The sequence below is a fragment of the Corticium candelabrum genome, chromosome 9 (genome assembly GCF_963422355.1).
Source record: "Corticium candelabrum chromosome 9, ooCorCand1.1, whole genome shotgun sequence".
NCBI classification, from domain to species: domain Eukaryota; kingdom Metazoa; phylum Porifera; class Homoscleromorpha; order Homosclerophorida; family Plakinidae; genus Corticium; species Corticium candelabrum.
Window position 1 is genome coordinate 538611 of NC_085093.1, and position 17917 is coordinate 556527.

A 17917-nucleotide genomic window follows, 5' to 3' on the forward strand; every position below is an offset into this window, starting at 1 on the left:
GACCATATGGCCGACGAGTGTGCAGACGATGATCCAGTCGTGCGTGAGGTACATTTACTGTACAGTGTACTGTAGTGTGTGGTGATTAATTTAGTGCTTACAATGACTAACTTTTGCATAGATTGATGTTTACGTTTCTCAAACGCTGAAAGATAATCTCTACTTGCTCCAGGTACGCCCGTCAGATAAATACTAATTTATAGATAATAAGTTAGTTTAATTGAAATGACTCAAAGATAGTGGGCGTGGTGTTCATTTTGCATCGTGCGTGGGCGTGGAGTTTTTTTGTTACCGTCAAGATGGCAAACATACAGTACACTGATCAAATGTAGAGAAAGTTGGCTAGCTATGGTTATAAGTATACTAGCTCACCATCCCGCTCTCCGCACGGGGGAGATTAGCTATTAATAATGGCTAGTAAATTTCTATTACTATTAGTTATTAGTTACATGTAATTTATTTATGATTGTATGCATTTATGAAGTACATAATTAGCAGCCCCTGACAGAATTCTCATAAAGTTAATTAATTTAATGTTGTATGCAAATTTGTGTTGTTGCTTATATAAGTTCACATGCATTTTCACTTCGTTCTGAAAAATTAGCAGCCAGACAGAATTCTCCTTCAGAGTTATATCCCGTTCAATTGTATTCCGTTCTGAGAGATTAGCAAGAATCGAGTATCCCAATGTATGCAAATTTATATGTTGTTGCATGGGTATCCCGTTCTAATTTATCATCATGAAGTGTATCCCACATGGCAGCTCTTCGATGGGCATAGACAGGCAAACGACTGTGGGCGTTTTTTCAAGACCCGGATACATGCAAAATTATCTTCCCTTTTCCAATGTCTGCCACAATAAACGACGCGCTCCGTGCGTACCGTCCGACGTTGGGAACGGGCAGTTTAAATTCAGTGGAGATACGATTTGCTATTACAGAGATATTCACGCGTGAGCAGAGACGGAAATCGCATTCTTGCGGGAGAAGTATGGAACACTTCACTTTTGACCTTGATGGATTCGGCGTGAACGAGCCAAATTTGGTGGTGATCAGAACTCACCCTTCTTGGAAATCCTGATTTACACACACACACACACACACACACACACACACACACACACACACACACACACACACACACACACACACACACACACACACACACACACACACACACACACCACACACACACACACACACACACACACACACACACACACACACACGTACACACACACACACACACACACACACACACACACACACACACACACGTACACACACACACACACACACACACACACACACACACACACACACACACACACACACACACATCTCCTTTATATATATATATATATATATATATATATATATATATTAATGAGCATTCTTTATTGTATGTTATTGTTGTAAAGTAGAGTACCTGAGAGTATCACAAGCTCCAATTTGCTGTTTTATGCAAACAGCATGATCTCCATGTTTGTTGTCTTCCTCACAGCAAACCTACAGTATTTACTTCCCAATGTTTGGAGTCCATATTGTCTTATCTACAGATATGATGTACATGGCATTGTCACCTGACTAAACTTGTCTTTAACTACACAGCAACTTCACATCATTCACCCATAGTCAATCATTACATTACAGGCACACCCCACGTAAGCAGTGCAAATGGGTGCTTGCATCATCAGATACTATTTGATACCATTTATTTTCTCCTTCCTCAACTTTCTCCTTCTAGCCGCCTTTGGTGGTGTACTTTATGGTAATTAAAGTTGTTGTCACAGTATCCAGTTAGACCTGCACATTACTCATACAACCAAAGCCAGCACTTGGCAGCTAGGATGAAGCCTAAGCAACAAAAGGTACTCGTGATGCCATGTATGTTCGGCTTTGTTGTAGCTGGTTTTGTTTGTTGTTTTTGTTTAGTTGGAACTTGAGATTGGCATTGAAACAGAGAGTTCATTTTATTGCCAAGGAAAAGGTAGTCAACTTGCCAGCACAGTTGACAGCTCTTCGACTGATAAAGATTTTTTCACAAGGTTTGTAACGTGTACAGAGAGTATCATGTTGCTTAGTTTTAGTGTGAATTGTACTTGTGTAAAAACATGTGTAGTGGTCTGATGGATAAACAAATTTTGACATCTGATGCATCATCAGAGGGAGCTGGAAGACATGCCATAGGATTTCTTTGTGGAAGTATGATTATGTCTTGTGTTGTATTGTTGTTTGAGGACTTACAGTGAGCGTATTTGTTTGGAACCTCTAGAAACAGATAGAGTGGGAAAGCCTGCTAGCACGTTCAATTGGGCACCTTTCCTTTTCTGGATAGAATCCTGTCGATTGGTAACTTTTTTGTTTCCGAAAAAGGATAGAGCGGATAGACTTTCCAATGTATCCTACTATCAGTACGGATAGAAAGGATAAAAAAGCACCGAGACATGTAAAACTTGCGTCTCTACCAGCTTTGACCTTACAAATCAACACGCTCGCTTTGCCTAGCATTTCCAGACCATTATTTGCGCTTAATTATTCTGGATTGTCCATGCAAAAGTTGAATGGCAGCTGATTTCTTGTCTTTGGCAGAACAAACTCCCAAAGAGTTAGTAGACATTCTAACAGGTGGAAAAGTAGATGAAACGGGTATGACAAAGAACACGTACACCTGGGGTGATTCTGACACAGGCACTGATTTTATGCATGCACATAGCTCTGTTACCATCTCATCTATCTCGTTTCGGAAAGTTCTGTTTGGTTGATAAACGTGCCCTGTCTCTTCCACTCTCCAACCTAGACTTTTCCAGAAAAAGATAGTCCTAAACAAATACACCCAGTGCCATTTTTGTGTGCCAAGGACTGACAATCCAGGGAATGACGAGGGCGGAGAGAGACTGGGTCGAGTCTGCCATTTTTGTATTGACCTTAATTGTACATAGAGCTATAAAGGTAGATGGGTGTGCTGGTAGCCAAATGAAGGGCTGGTAGGCATTAGTCTCGCATGGCTTTACAGATAGGGAGAGGGGAGTGGTCTGGCTATGCAAGACTAGCATGTAAATGCGTAGGTATATGTATTACAGTAAGTAGACTGATTAAAACATGAGGGTATAAAGACATGATCAGACATGTGTGTAAATGAGTAAGCAGCAGACAGGTAACTGGAATGGCTAGTTTTGTCTACAACAACAATGCATTGACAATTAAATTAGGTATTTGGCTGTGCTTTAGATGAACTACACTTGACACCTGTGAAGGGACTTATTCAGCTGCGACCAAACTTCAGATATCTTGACAAGGTTGACAAACCAACTACATCAGCTTCGGGCAAGAGCAATGTTGAATTCATAGTGTAATTGCAATGCAAGCTTATTGTAATAATGAACTATAGTTGAGGCTGAAGAGGAAGAAGCTCAAACTGTCACGGTCAGAAAGATCTAGTCATGTTGGTTATGATGCCTTGATGTTGAAATTTGTTTCATTTAATTTCAGGTTCGATTTGCTCGAACTCCTACAGATCGTGTACAACCTAGTCGCATTCAAACATCAAGACAACAAGAACGTCAATGGGAAGAGGAGCCGTGGATTGACTTGAGCTACAATGAAGCAGATGTACAAATTAAAGTTGTGTAGTCGCATCTGTGTTGCTGTCAGCACTATTCTTATCTTGCAGTCTGAGATTTCACGACTTGAGCATGAAAAATTGTTGTGTTCTAATCGGAACAACGAGTTGTCAGTATTCAATGTTTCGCCAGGGTGGGTGAAGTTTAATGCATTACTTTCTTATTATATTTGGAAATCTATTGTGTAGCATTTGTGTTGGCATATTTGTGATTGTTGGATGTGTTCTAGAGAATATTTAAGGTCACTCTGTCCAGCACCATCTGATGCAGATGGGTGAGATGTGCTGGACGTTAATTAGTTTAACTTGGTTGTTTGCATTGTTAATGCTTATCACAGTTCTGTTCCTGATGGTCCATCTAATGTTCTTTCAATCAGTCAGTTGAAGGGCCTTGAATTTATAGATCAAATCAAAGCTCTTCTTATGAATGGTAAGAAGTGTAGACTAAAGAATCAAGGGACTGGTGTGAGACAGACAGATAAAGAACAGATGGATAGATAGAGGGATGGATGGATGGATGTACAGACAACAGACAGACAGACAGACAAAGATAGACAGTTGTCAACTATGTAAAATTAGTAAAAACTAGGTACATACATGTTGACATTTTTACGTAATGTGCAACTTTGATATTTAGCCAAAGTCATAAAATTCAACCAGATTTGTATGCTGTTGGAAGCAAACTCTAAACAGATAGCTGTGTTGAGGGCTGTATCATCAATGGCCAACCTTGTCCAAGGTTGTTGGGTTGTCAAAAGGTACAGAGTCAGCTTGTAAGAAATCATAGCGTATCTGCTGAATGAGATGTCTTTAGTGAGCTAGTGTATCCTGATGGCAGTACAAGTCCAACTAGTGGTGTTGGTGCAGAGGTGTTACGGAATGGCAGAGACTATGTTGTATGCTAGTTTGCTGTTGTTCAATATAGTTCAGCTGTGTTAATTAATACTTTATTCTTGTTTAGCTTTGGAAGTTTACTCAGACCAGATTTGTTGTACGGAAGGAAATTTCAAGTGTGGTCAAGGTATACAAGCCTCAGTTGCTCACTTGCATTTGTTTCTGTACGTTTTGTATTTAGTTGCCATTTGATGACTTGAAGGACATTCTAGAGCAGGTTAGATTCTGTAATATAGGAAGAGAGATGTATTTGATGGCATCTGTGGGTGTTTCCTTTACAGGTGGCTCGCTTACGTGTGACCCAAGGTTGGGAGTTTGTGGGTGAGTATGATGAAGAGTTTGTCAAGAGGTGGAGTAGTATGTATTGTAGTAGTCTATGACAATGCCAACAACAGTGTCTTGTTGCTTAGACACAATGACATTGTGACACGACAGCAACAGATATGGGATGCAAAATACAAAAAGTACTTGTCGTTTGTGGTCTTCTTAAGGTTTACATTACAGTGTTGTGTGCCATTCAGGTTGTGTGAAGATCTTGGCATCTCAAATATTGAAAAAATAACTAAAGGTGAAACACGGAAATCACATGACAACATAAGAACCAAGGCGACTGAAACTGGTGATTTGATGCAAGATATAAATTGTACAATGTGATATACTTGTGTTTAGTAGAAGGCCCAAAGGGATCGAAACCAAGAGTTCCCAGAAGTGGAATGTCCGTGTCCGAAAAGGGTCATTCTATTAGTGGGGCGAGAGGTTCAGAACTGTCTGTAGATGGGCATAGTCAGAAAAGGTGTGATAAAGGCAGCAAGGTGGTTATAAAGAAAGAACCTGTAGAAACAGCTCAACCTATGGACATAGCTGAATCCTATGCAATAGAAAGTGTGACAGAAGTGAGTGAACCTGCTGATGTCTTCGCACCAATGGAGCTGGACTGTGCTGCACAAGTTGAAGTGACTGTTGACAGTTCTCCAAGTATTTACTTTCAACGCACGGCTAGTCAGTTATCGTCCCTTTCTGATGAAGTGGCATCTGCTAGTGCATCAGACATGAGTGGTGTTGCTTCATCATCAGCTCCATTTCAGTCTGTGTCAAGAATTCCGGCTGCATCTGCTGCTTTGAGTGCTGCAAGTAATGCAGCTTTGGCAAAGTTTTTACGCTCTTTCCTGGGAAGGGGTGTAGTCAGTTTCCGTAGCATCAGAGATGCTGTGTTGCTGAAACAAGAAGGTAAGTGCACCTGTTAGCTAATCATCATGTTGAACAACTATACAGTTGTCGTAGGTTGCAATGTCAAAGATCCTCTGAATGTGACAATTCCAGACATTGCTCTTGAAAAATCACTGCATGCTATCGGAGCGGTGGAAGTAGAGTATAAACGAAAAGTAAACCCCTTGCATTATACAAAGTAGACATGCAGAAGTTGTGACTGTCTTACGTTTGCAGCCAGGACATTTTGAAGCCATTTCAAGCAGTCGATTATTTGCTTTGAAGTCAACTGATGAAACAACAGACAAAGTAGGCTAATCAAATGTGTAGGCAGATCAAGTCTGTGTGCATCACACATAATGAATTGAACCGTCCATGGTAATTGAGGCAACTTTGCTTTGAGTTGTAAGTAATTTATGTATATTTAATTATCATTGTTGTTTTACTTCATCTGCTGTTGAGTGGTATACTACTGAAATTGCGTAAATTGAGATAGACAGGCAGGGAGGCAAATAGGGAAGTGAGTTGCTTTATAGCAGGTTGTTCAGACTTACTGGACATGATGATGAGTACTTCCAATAGACAAAATAGTTGTTCAATTTTAGAAGTCTAATATTTTGATTCAGCAAATCTGCACTGTATGTTAGATGCACTAAACAGGGGTGCTGGAAAGCATATTAAACGTGGTCCAGACTGTAGCAGACGGGACCAGTTCTGAGTTGGACCTGCTTCAGCACCTATGCTAAAACATTTTAGAATTAGACAGGTGTACATAGATTAAGTTGTGGTCCAAATAACATGGCTATTGTTGTCTTATATCAGTACCGCCACGTGTTACTGGAAATGTTCCGTGATGGCACAGTTTGGCAGAAAAAGCAGATTGTACAACGAATTGCAGAAAAACTGGGTGAAGAACCAACTCAACGTGAAGTCACTAAAGTTCTAAAGGTATAATATTTATTCTGTAACTCCACTGTAAAAGTTGAAACAATTTGTCTCAGGATCTCTGCTATTGCAAGAGCAACAAACACTGGCATCTTAATGGAACAGAATGATCTACTAGCAAATAGAACTGATACAGTTCTGTATGGTGAGGCTAGAGTAGTAGTTAAAGTTACACTTACACCACAGTGGTGAACATGTAGAGCATTTGAAGCTTGTTTCAAATTGTAGCAAAAATTTGGAGAATTTTGATTGGAACTGATCGATCATATTGAAATAGTTGCTTGGTGGGTGGCATCATCAGCTTACTTTGTAGACCGTAATGACCTGCAAGGTAAACAAAGATTTACTCCCATATAGTTGTTAAGGTGAAATCAAAATATAATTGACCTAGACACAACTCAAACTGTGTGTAAGTGTCACTGTTTCTGACTGTAGAAGCCACTAGAGCTACTGCTTGTTTGTCCGGTCTCCTAGTATACAATCAGTGAAATCAATGAAATGGCTATATCATCGCATCAAGTACCTTATACATGCAGCCAAAGTTTGCACTAGATGTACAATAATGTCAGGGTCATACACAACATCAGCAGCCAGCATGAGATCAAAATCATCACTGACATCAATGGCATCATTATCAGTCCAGTCAATTGTTTTAACACAGACCACATGGTGATCATCTAATACAATTAGCCAACCAATGTGTAACTAAAACAGTAAATGTGTTATACACACTTGCATCTAAGCTCCAAGCATTCAATACCATACACACATAGTGTGATGGTACAGTATGTCCTCACTACTGCATGATTTTAGTAGCAGAGCAAACAATGCCAACACTCGATTAGCAAGTCACCATCTTTGTGAGAAAGGGATATCATATTCTCTAGACAAGGTATAGTCTCTAATTTTATTGCTTGTTGATTGTCATTAGGTGAACTATGTATGGAAGTGCGACTGCATGATCATGAGGCATTCAATCAGGTTCGTAGCATCACTTGATTGATTGTACAGTACCCATCTCACCTCAATTTGAGATTGGTTCGAAGAGGATTATAGCGGATGTATACCTACTATACCTGGATATCTACTAATAAACCGTATTTGTAAACCATTCCTCTCACTCTTGGAGCTTAAGTGCAAGGGACTCATGATGAACCTGGCAGGTTGAGTGTGACGTTTTCTTGGAGTAATGTGAGGACAACTGGATGGCAATCACTAAACACATATTTTGTTGGTGCAGTGTACTTGACCACTGTTATCCCTGTTAGGCCTAATCCTGACCCCAACTCAATTACATGCCTGAAACAATCCAATGTGCAAGGATGTCATCTCTCGACGTGTAAAGTTGTGATAGTGCATATAGTACTTTTTACTGACTTTTTCCTTATTCTCAATAAGATACTCTGCCAGGTGCAGACCAGCTGGCCAAGTCTGTAGGCCTGTTGTTCCCATACTGATCAGTTTGTCTGTTCCTTTCAGTGTAATATGACTATCTGGAGTCTACAAAAACTTTCAGTATGCAAATTCATTCACACAAGATCATGGATACTGACCAGCCAATATGTTTTGTAGCAATATTCTTGATCACCTGCTTCCAGCAGAGATACATATGCAGTGTAAATATCCTCAAGAACTTCTGTTTGGTTATCCTCACACTTAGCAAAAGCTTTAGTTAATCAATAATTTATAGTAAAACACCACTGAAAACATGAGCAAAGTTTGTAATGAAAACTTCACATTGTTGCATTCAGATACCAGTCGTGAACAAGAACTTATTCAAATAAATTTTGACACACACACACACACACACACACACGCACACGCACACACACACACACACCTTGTATATTGCCATTCTCTTGTGCAAAAAAGATAAAGATAAGCAAAATTGGTGGACTGCTATCAAATCTGGAATTACTCACGATAAATTGACACCAGCCTGTCATGATTTAGCCACGTGCAAAATGTGCTACTGGGACTCACCAAAAGGGAGGTACTTGACATCTGAGCACACACACACACACACACACACACACACACACACACACACACACACGCACACACACACACACACACACACACACGTACACACACACACACACGCATGCACGCACGCACGCACACACAGCAGATTCAGAAGAGAAAACGCCAGAGAGAGAGAGAGAGAGAGAGAGAGAGAGAGAGAGAGAGAGAGAGAGAGAGAGAGAGAGAGAGAGAGAGAGAGAGAGAGAGAGAGAGAGAGAGAGAGAGAGAGAAAGAGAGAGATATGCAGACATCAAGGTTACCTTAGTTATGATGTCTTTAATGAATTGACAAACAAATCGGTTAGATGGTGGGTACATAACATAAAGTGGATGCTTGAGAGTCTATAAATACCATGTCTCATGTTTATATATACATTTCAAAATTGCATTTTGCTAATTAATTAATTATTTATTTATTAATTATCACACCTGGCTGAGTAGATGCCTTTGTTCATCAATCTCTAGTATTTGAGTTTCATTTCTATCACACGGTTCCATTGCCCAGAATGCGGATTTTAGTTTTTCCATTTAATATTGTGACAAGTCCGAGCCGTCAACTTCACGGGCCAAGTGCAGCGATTACTACGCATGCGTAGACGGGTAACCTCGCGCTTGGCGACGAACATGTAAGCGCGAATCCTCGTATTGTGCAGCAATCGCTGCACCAGTCGGTAATTGCCTGCTCTGCAGTATCTAATAATGTATGCCTAATATTTTATAGGCCTCGTAGAACACGCTCTCGCAGCAGAGAAAGAAGAAGGCGACCCAGCCCTCCCCGTCGCCGCCGCTCTCGAACTCGCAGCAGAGACCGACGAGATCGAGATCGTTACAATAAAGACCGGCGTGATCGTGAACGTGAACGTGAACGTGAGCGCACGGACCACCGGCCACGCGGTCGAACTCCTCCCCGACCACGTGACCGTCGTCGTCGCAGCAGCTCTAGTAGTTCCTCTAGTTCATCGAGCTCGTCGAGCTCGTCATCTGGTAGCCGGTCACACAGCAGCAGTAGCAGTGGATCAAACAGTAGCTCATCTCGCTCACCTTCTCCTAAAACGAAAGAAGCTGGGAAGGAAGCGGCCGCAGTTGCTGAGAAAAAGAGCCATGAGAGAAAGACTGGCGAGAAAAAAAGTGATGAAACCACAACTGCAACTGATGAGAAAAAGAGTGAGGTGAAGAAGGCTGATGTTGTCTTGAAAGAAGAGAGTGTTGTTGAGACAAAGGCTCTGAGCCCTGGTGCTGAAACAGAAAAACCTGTAAAAATGGAGATTGAGGAACCAACTCCGACCAAGCCAGCATCTCCGAAGAGTCCGGGTGATAAGAAGCCTTCACAATCTCCTGCTAAGGCTGCTGTTTCTCCAGGTCGTCGACGATCTGTGTCTCGTTCTGCTTCTCGCTCTCCTACCAGACGCAGAGACAGACGACGATCACCAACACCCCCGCCCAAACCAAGTAAAGTTCACGTTGGTTGCCTGACAAGAAATGTTAATAAAGATCACGTTGTGGAGATATTTAGTGTTTATGGAAAGCTTCAGAATGTCGATGTGCCACTAGATCGAGTCACCCAACTCAACAGAGGATTTGCTTACGTTCAGTATGAGAAAGCCGATGATGCAGAGTCAGCAATCAAATACTTGGATGGTGCTCAAGTTGATGGCAAAGAAATAACTGTACAGATGGTGCTTGTCCCACAACCTCCAAAATCAAGACGGCGGACACCACCAAGACGAAGTCCTGGCAAAGGTGGAAGAAGGTCACCGCCTCGTTCTCCTGCTCGATATAGAGGCTCATACAGAAGTTTGAAACGGTCAAGGTCGCGGTCACCAAGAAAAGTTAGGTCTCCTAGACGGTCTCCCAGAAGATCACCTCCACGTAGATCACCTAGAAGATCACCAAGGCGGTCGCCAAGAAGAGATCGTTCACCATATCGTCGTCCTAGATCAAAGAGTCCTCCCAGAAGGAGGAAATACAGTCGTTCAAGTTCAAGTGACTCAAAGTCATCAGACTAGAACACTGAGAAATATGTGGAGACTGAAACACTATAATACGTATAATATGGTAGTTGCTGTCAGTATTAGTTACATTGTGACTTGAGCAATAGAAACATGCTATTCTTATAATGCTAATTTTGGAAGGTAGATGATGGTTTTGTGCCACTAAACCAGCCTATATGCAAAGCAAACAAGAGCTCATAGAGCACATACACGTGTCCACTGAATTTGGTTATTTTTACCTTGGTGTGCATAAATATATACTTAAAGTGCATTCATTGTTTATCCGTTGCATAAAAATCATAATGCAGCAATTAGCTATTTCCGATAGCATCAGACACCCGATGTCTTCTTCAAGTTCTTGCCTTGGTCTGAGTTGTCTACGCTGACGCGTCTCCTAGACATGGCTACGCAAGACTAGACAACGACGGAAGCAATTACTTTACCCTTTGTGCTACTATATGCATACGTCTGCGAAAAAAACCAAAGGCGCCTGGATACTCGAGGCAAAGTGCCCACGTGGTTTAGTATACGGGTATTTTAGGTCGAAGATGGCAGACCCAATGGACATGTCGCTCGAAGATATCATCAAATCCGGACGCCGCGGTCGCGGTAGAGGCCGTGGCGCAGGTCGTGCGAGAGGTAGCGACAGTGGTCCCTACCGTCGACGTGGTCGTGGCAGAGGATTCCGCTCCGCGCCGTATCAACGGGTAAAACGACTGCATTTGACTCGACTATTTCGTGTATTTACGTATTTGTAACGTTCTGATGTGTGCAGCCGTTTCAAGAGCCCGACCATTGGGAGCACGACCTGTTCGATCCGGGACAACAGGGCGGACCGCGTGGTCGCTCCGTTGGGGGCCTCAGCACCGGCACGAAGATCGTCATTTCTAACCTCGATTTCAACGTATCGGATTCCGATATTAAGGTGGGCGCCTCATCGGATGATGCCACCACTGGTGGGACCCCGAATGGGGTGAAGTTGGCGCCTCCCGTCGTGTAGGAGTTGTTCCGAGATTTCGGCGTGATCAAGAAGACGGCCGTGCACTACGATCGCTCCGGCAGATCGTTGGGCACGGCACACGTCGTGTACGCGCAGCGCAGCAGCGCTGTTCAAGCGGTGAAGAAATACAACGGGGTACCACTGGATGGCAGACCGATGCAGATTATTATAGAGCAAGAGGGCGGCCAGAGCAGCAGTCGACCTTCGTATTCCGGATGGGGGTAGGCACCCACGTGGCCGTATTTTCGTTTCAACGTCTCATCTGGTTTCTATTCGGGTTTGTAGCGGGTATTCTGGCGGTAGAATGAGACGAGGACGTGGCTTTGGCTCTGGCCCTCGACGTGGACGCGGACGAGGACGAGGCAGGGGTAGAGGTGGCAAGCCTGATGTCTCTGCCGAAGACTTAGATGCTCAATTGGATGCTTACAGAGATCAGGTAATTTCTTGGTGACCACTTAGGAAGTCCCTGTTTCTAATGTCGTGATTGTATTGCTTGCGCAGATGGATACGAGTTGATCTGTGGTGCAGTAGTGGTCTTGGGTGACTGGTGTTAGCACCCTGACATGTTTCTGTGCGGTTTTCGCCGGTTCAATGTTTGTAGGCTTAGACTGGTGCTATAACTATGCTGTTTGTCATTATGTGGCTTGTATTGCAATAGATGATAATTGCTACAGTCATTGGTCCGTGTATTACAGTATATGTTTGATTTGATTTGGACATGCGAGACGTGCATGGGATTCAATTGCTCTAGTTGAATTCTTTAATTTAGCACAGAGAAATGAAAGCAATGTACACTGTCACAATAAGCACTAGGATGGTTTGCCAGTAAATTACGATAATGTTTATTAATATCCAGTTTGCACTTGGGGCATGGAAATTCCTTTGTCAAGAATGGTTCGTACCAGTAGTTGACTGCCATGTTCCGTTTTTCCTTTTGATCGGGAGTTGATTGGACTTCGTGCCACCAGAATGCCGGCATGTAAAGTACGTCTCCCGGGTGGATGGTACAATGCATGGGAGAGACGCTTGAAAACAATGGAAATCGTTTTGTGTCTGGTCTCGTAATGTCTACTGGTGACATCACCATAGATGTGCTATCCAACAGTTTCTTTCTTCGAAACTGGTGCCCCTGTTGGTCAAAACCCAGAAGTGCCTCCGGTATGTGTGACTCGTATAATCTAGTATTATTGTGTGGCTCATACAGAGTGACATGTTTTGTACCAGAAATCTGGCAAAGCAAATTGTCAAACGGATCAAAATGCAATTTTCCCAAAGTGTTTCCATCGCTAAGCCAGAGATTGAGTTGTCGTCTAGTTAGTAAACCTTTGACAAACGGTAGTTCCTCTATATCCTCCTCTAAGTCGGGCATATACTGTGGAATCGATGAATACTCCAGATATGCAGAAACATTTTTACTCACAGATTTACGATCTGTAATCATATCTAGAAAGAACGAGAAAGAGACATCGAGTGTTGCCGGTCGAACGACAACGAGGTCAGGAAACTGGAGTTGCCGCTTCACAATTTCTGGTATTGTAAAGTGATCATAATCATCCCAATCAGATGCTCTTTCACAGCCTTCAAACTCACCATTAGGAGCAAGTTTCACGTGAACCATATTCTGCCCGAACTTACTATACAAATAGTCACGTGTCCACCTAGTCATTGCATCCCAATGTTTGATGCCTCCAGCTATAACAACCGGTCTGGACTGCACCAGGTAGTTGGAAAAGAAATCCGCCATTGTTGGAACTTCAATTCGATCACATCTCTGAGATGAACTTTTGACAGTAAACAAATTGTCGAGTATCGACTGCCTGACTAGACCAGAATCTGTTAGTCGATCAGGCGCCTGTCTGTATGTTCCACAATGCTCATTAACAAACTGAGTAACAATATTTAACTGAATAGGTCCGTCATAGTATTTAGGCTGAGAGATAGATCTAGAGAGAGCATAGGCATACAAACATGTTCTGTCAATACCAACACGGGGATACACAGCAATGCACGGTGGGTCCACACTGCCAACCGATTTCGGACGAAAATTAAGTATTGCTACTGAAACGGTTTCCTCGAGCTCAAACGTTCGTTCCAAGCTGCTCAACAGGATGTGAATATCAGACGAAAGACGAACGCTGTCCGTCTGCAAACCAGCAACTACGCAGTAAGTCGATGTGCGCTCCTGAACATCAGATTCAGAGAGATACTCCAAGCCGTTCGACAAGAGAACGAATTGTGTTAGAGCAAACACATCAACAAAAAACTCTCTTGCCGTCATTTGCGACCTCGGCGACCAGACTGCTAATTAATTTCGCGCAACCAGGTCCTCCCCCTTTTGACTTCTGTTAGTCAAAAGGGGAGGGACTGGCTGCGCGCGAGCAACTTGTGAGAGGGCATTTTGTAACTACTACAGTAGTAGATTAGAACATAGTACACTGAGAGTTTTATCAACAAACAGTTTAATGTGCCAATAGCATGACTGCATTTCTAGAGACTACATGGAAGTAGAAACCACCACCAGTATTGACCTACGTGTACATAACACACTGATAGTCTAACTAAAGTCAAAGAATCGGGAAGTTTTTACTCTGTAGAAGAAGGTTTCCCAAAGCTTTGACCCGTTTAGACTAATAACAATAACATTACCAGCTAGCTTTACAGTTGTTACCAGCTAGGTTTACGGTTGTTACCCCTGAGATACCTACACGTTTCAACGTGTTATTTACTTAATACCTCTAATCATACACTGACTGTTCATTGGTCAGCTCCTTGATGTAATAATAAATATACAGGAAATTACCAAAATATCTATCTGACGAACAGCTCCGACGAGAGCTCCAAAATGATGTTAGTAGCACCTTGCTACGGCTTTCCTAACGGGAGTTATTACAATTTTTCTAGAGTTGAAGTTAGCTGGGACGGACTTACTAGTAGTAGTAGTAGTAACCGCTATCTCTAATAATTTTCTAGACCACTAGGCAATTAGATTAAAATCAACCAATTGAAATCAACCAATTCCACTCCCCAGTTTTTATCATGGCGTTTCCCACTAGCCCGATGTCTCCAGTTCAAATACCCGATATGCTTTTCTACAACTTTAACAGCTCTCGGGGCCAGGTTTTGCGCCCGTCTTCGTTTTGGTCTGTGCGCGACATCAAAGAAGAAGTCGAAAAGAGAGAAAACGTCCCTGCCGATTCGTTGCGAGTCATTTACAGAGTAAGAGAACTTGTTTCGCTCGTATGGAAGTAAAGAGTGGTGGGAAGCGTAAAACAAATGTTATTCCGTTTGACAGGGGACGGAATTAGAAGACAACAAACATCTCAAAGTAAGACATCTGGACTGTCTAACCATCGTGCTTGCTAATTGTCATGCCACGCTTGTGTCTCGTCAGGATTGTAAACTGGACACCATGAGCACAGTGCACGTACTGAAAAGCGATAGACGGAGCTCTTCTGCGTTGGAAGCCATGGGTCTGTGACTAGACTTATATCATTAGTTATCTTTTAAGTGTCAAGAAGTGTCATGATTGGCATGGCAGCAACAAGAATGTACAGTCATGAACTGTAAAGTTGGTGTACCACAAGATACTTGTAGACATCAGAGAAAGATGTATAGTAATTTGTTGTAGGAGGTTTGCTGTAGTGTTTTATTTCTTTGTGATATGATAACTTAGGGCAGAACTTGACAAGCAAGGTACACTCACTCAAATCACAGTGAAACTCATATTTTAGATTTATAGTCACAGCTGAAGGTTTTTGTCTTCTGGTGGAGTACGCAAGTCATGTGAACTTTGAGATCTCTCATTACAAAACCACATAACTTAATTTCTAATTTGTTAAGATTTCATTTGGCTAATTTAGTTGTCACCTTTCTGTTAGGCGCGGAAATAATTAGGTGTGCTTCTGATTTCAGCAAAACCTAAGAATCAATTTTATGTGTATTGTGCTGAGTGCAAGTCAATAGCCGAGGGGAAAATCATCATTCGATGCTCTGAGTGCATGCAGGTAAGCAGTTGCATATTTAAGTCTTTCTGCAGTCTTGCATTCACAACAATGAGTTCTAATGAAACGTGCATTGCTATGACATCGTGCGTTTGCTATATTGTCATTTGTCTTGTTGTAGCAAAGTTTTGTAGTCAAGAAGGGTCCCAAGTCATGGGACGAAGTCCTAGTAAAGCAAACGGATATTCATGGCTCTTGCCTAAATGAATCATGCAAGGGAAAGGACCATCAGGTTGGTCAATATCAATACAACATGCAACGTTATTACATAATTGTAATGACTACTATTTCACTGGCTTGAACATATTGTGCTGTATTGTTAGGGCAAGTATACATTTCATTGCTCAGCACATAGAGGGAGTGATATACCACCAGAGGCATTACCTTTGCCCTTACTTCGTGTCAACACAGTTTCTATAAAGTGCATGAATTGTGCTGAGACCCAGTATGTATTGAATAGACTTTCATCAGACGTTGTTGCGATTTATTTTGTTTGTGTGTAGAGATCCTGTTCTGGTCTTTCCTTGTAATGATCATCATGCCATTTGCATGTCTTGCTTTGAAATTTATGTTGAACTGGCAATTAACAGTCAGCTATTTGAGCGTGATCCACGCACTGAGATGTACACACTAGGCTGTCCTGGTAAGTCGCATTGTTCTCTGGCTGGTTGTTGATCTAGTGTCTGCAAGTTTACCTACTGGACTAACCCGTTTGTCTTACATTGCTGTTGTTATCAGCATTTCTCTCTTTATAGTCAGATTTGGATACTACCTGTTTGTGTATTTTTGTTTGTATCATTTCTGATGTCTTCTCATATTTGTTCACTTTTGTTTCTGCAGCCGGATGTCCTGACTCATATATTCCTGAACCACATACCTTCAAAGCTGCGAGACCTGATCTAGTAACGTCCTGGCATGCCTTCTTGCTGATACCGTTTGAATAATCAAATATTGTGTGTGTGTATATGTAGTATGAGAGGTATAAGGACATTGCTGTTGAAGACATGGTGTTGAAGTGTGGTGGTGTAGTGTGTTCGTGTGGTCAGAAGATTATGTGCTCACAATTTGATGAGTCAGAGAGTGAAGACGATGACGAGGAAGAGGCAGAGCCTCAGGCTGCTGCTGCTGCTGCATTTCAGCCTCAACGGCTTAGCCTTAAGTGTGATTCGTGCAAGGTATAGTGTTCTGTTGCTACCAATGAATTTATAATACAATAGTGTTGTTTGTACGTGTTGAGCAGAAAACATACTGTACAAGGTGCAAACAACTTTGGCATCCTGGGGATGAGTGTACAGCTCCGGCTCCTAAAGACAGGCCCAAAGATGTATGAAATATTTGTTAGTATGTCATATAGTGGGCGTTGTCTGTTGGGGTTTGACGTACTATATGCATCTGTATGCGTCTTGACCGACAGATGTTGGGAGTTTAGTTGTTAGCATACTAGACAGCACAACAGGAACGTGTATGCACATCAGATAGGATAATTTTGTGTTACAGACTTTGGTAGAACAAATGATGTGCAGTACGTACTGCATGCCTATGATACGGTCATACCATTATAGAATTTATGTGTTTTAAGACATCAATTTTGAAACCCGGGTTGGGTTTTTGAGATCTGTTTAATACTTGAGAGTAGTAAAGTATGGAGGAGTAGAAAAAAGAAAGGCTGTCACTGTCATGTTTTGTTTTCACATATATTTCTATTACATTATGAATTTAGAATCTAGTCTAGAGTGTGTAGTTGTGTTTGCAAATATTAAACATGGATGTTTGTAGTGTCTTTATGCTTTCTATAGGAAATGAGAATCGAAAAGGAGAAAGCTGCTATGGCTTGCTGGAAAACAGGCTATCCAGATCCTTGCATTGAAGCTTTCCAGAAAGATCTACAAGAAGCAAAGAAAAAATGGGAACAGTCACATAAGAAAAAGAGATGGTGGTTGTTCTCATCTTGAGAGACAATCTGTATATTGCTTGGTTGGATGAGATCTTGCTGTCATTTTGGTCATTTGGAGGACTGTTTGTATTATGTATCCGACTACATTGATGCCGTATGAATTAGTTGTTTCTACCAGAAACCTTTCCCATGTTGTTATAAGTCTTATATGCTTTTACACAAGAACAGTGTTTACTTTTCTGGAGTGGAATTGAAGACGTGTGCTTACGTTGTTTAGGCTGGATACTTTTTAGGATGATCTTTCAGTTGTGGCTGATTTGTTGATGTTTGAAAACTAAACA

At 41.9% G+C, this 17917-nt stretch overlaps 5 protein-coding genes across 6 annotated transcripts; 3 read left to right on the plus strand and 2 right to left on the minus strand.

Moving 5' to 3' along the window:
• Positions 1-6: 6 nt before the first annotated feature.
• On the plus strand, positions 7-6860 carry LOC134184021 (DNA-directed RNA polymerase III subunit RPC5-like). Its single transcript, XM_062651623.1, has 23 exons — positions 7-48; positions 122-172; positions 1793-1870; positions 1935-2047; positions 2122-2204; positions 3231-3326; positions 3391-3425; positions 3492-3611; positions 3673-3755; positions 3852-3896; positions 3960-4051; positions 4259-4379; positions 4436-4517; positions 4583-4642; positions 4697-4732; positions 4797-4864; positions 4926-4979; positions 5037-5134; positions 5185-5742; positions 5797-5897; positions 5959-6030; positions 6544-6669; positions 6723-6860. The coding sequence occupies exons 1-23, from the start codon at positions 7-9 to the stop codon at positions 6774-6776; spliced, it is 2268 nt and encodes a 755-aa protein (XP_062507607.1). The 3' UTR covers positions 6777-6860.
• On the minus strand, positions 6852-9262 carry LOC134184193 (protein-lysine N-methyltransferase EEF2KMT-like). 2 transcript variants are annotated; one of them, XM_062651817.1, is made up of 8 exons: positions 9120-9262; positions 8952-9032; positions 8220-8321; positions 8033-8166; positions 7823-7965; positions 7190-7343; positions 7054-7136; positions 6852-6990 (listed from the first exon to the last, which is right to left on the minus strand). In XM_062651817.1, the coding sequence occupies exons 1-8, from the start codon at positions 9216-9218 to the stop codon at positions 6884-6886; spliced, it is 903 nt and encodes a 300-aa protein (XP_062507801.1). In that variant the 5' UTR covers positions 9219-9262; the 3' UTR covers positions 6852-6883. The 2 variants fall into 2 exon arrangements, with proteins under 2 accessions (XP_062507801.1, XP_062507802.1); XM_062651818.1 differs by lacking the exon at positions 8952-9032.
• Positions 9263-9293: 31 nt separating this feature from the next.
• Positions 9294-12197, plus strand: LOC134184024 (serine/arginine repetitive matrix protein 2-like). The gene is made up of 7 exons (XM_062651627.1): positions 9294-9316; positions 9412-10694; positions 11168-11388; positions 11457-11606; positions 11682-11902; positions 11967-12117; positions 12183-12197. Coding segments are annotated over exons 1-7 (2043 nt in total). The 5' UTR covers positions 9294-9314.
• A 173-nt stretch (positions 12198-12370) lies between these two features.
• On the minus strand, positions 12371-13959 carry LOC134184192 (bifunctional peptidase and (3S)-lysyl hydroxylase Jmjd7-like). The gene has a single exon (XM_062651816.1). It carries the CDS (start codon positions 13957-13959, stop codon positions 12442-12444), a length of 1518 nt encoding a protein of 505 aa, XP_062507800.1. The 3' UTR covers positions 12371-12441.
• Positions 13960-14710: 751 nt separating this feature from the next.
• On the plus strand, positions 14711-17915 carry LOC134184191 (E3 ubiquitin-protein ligase parkin-like). The gene is made up of 11 exons (XM_062651815.1): positions 14711-14897; positions 14974-15006; positions 15073-15151; positions 15594-15685; positions 15804-15914; positions 16006-16127; positions 16186-16325; positions 16523-16584; positions 16654-16857; positions 16923-17006; positions 17479-17915. Exons 1-11 carry the CDS (start codon positions 14718-14720, stop codon positions 17632-17634), a joined length of 1263 nt encoding a protein of 420 aa, XP_062507799.1. The 5' UTR covers positions 14711-14717; the 3' UTR covers positions 17635-17915.
• The last annotated feature ends 2 nt before the right edge of the window (positions 17916-17917 follow it).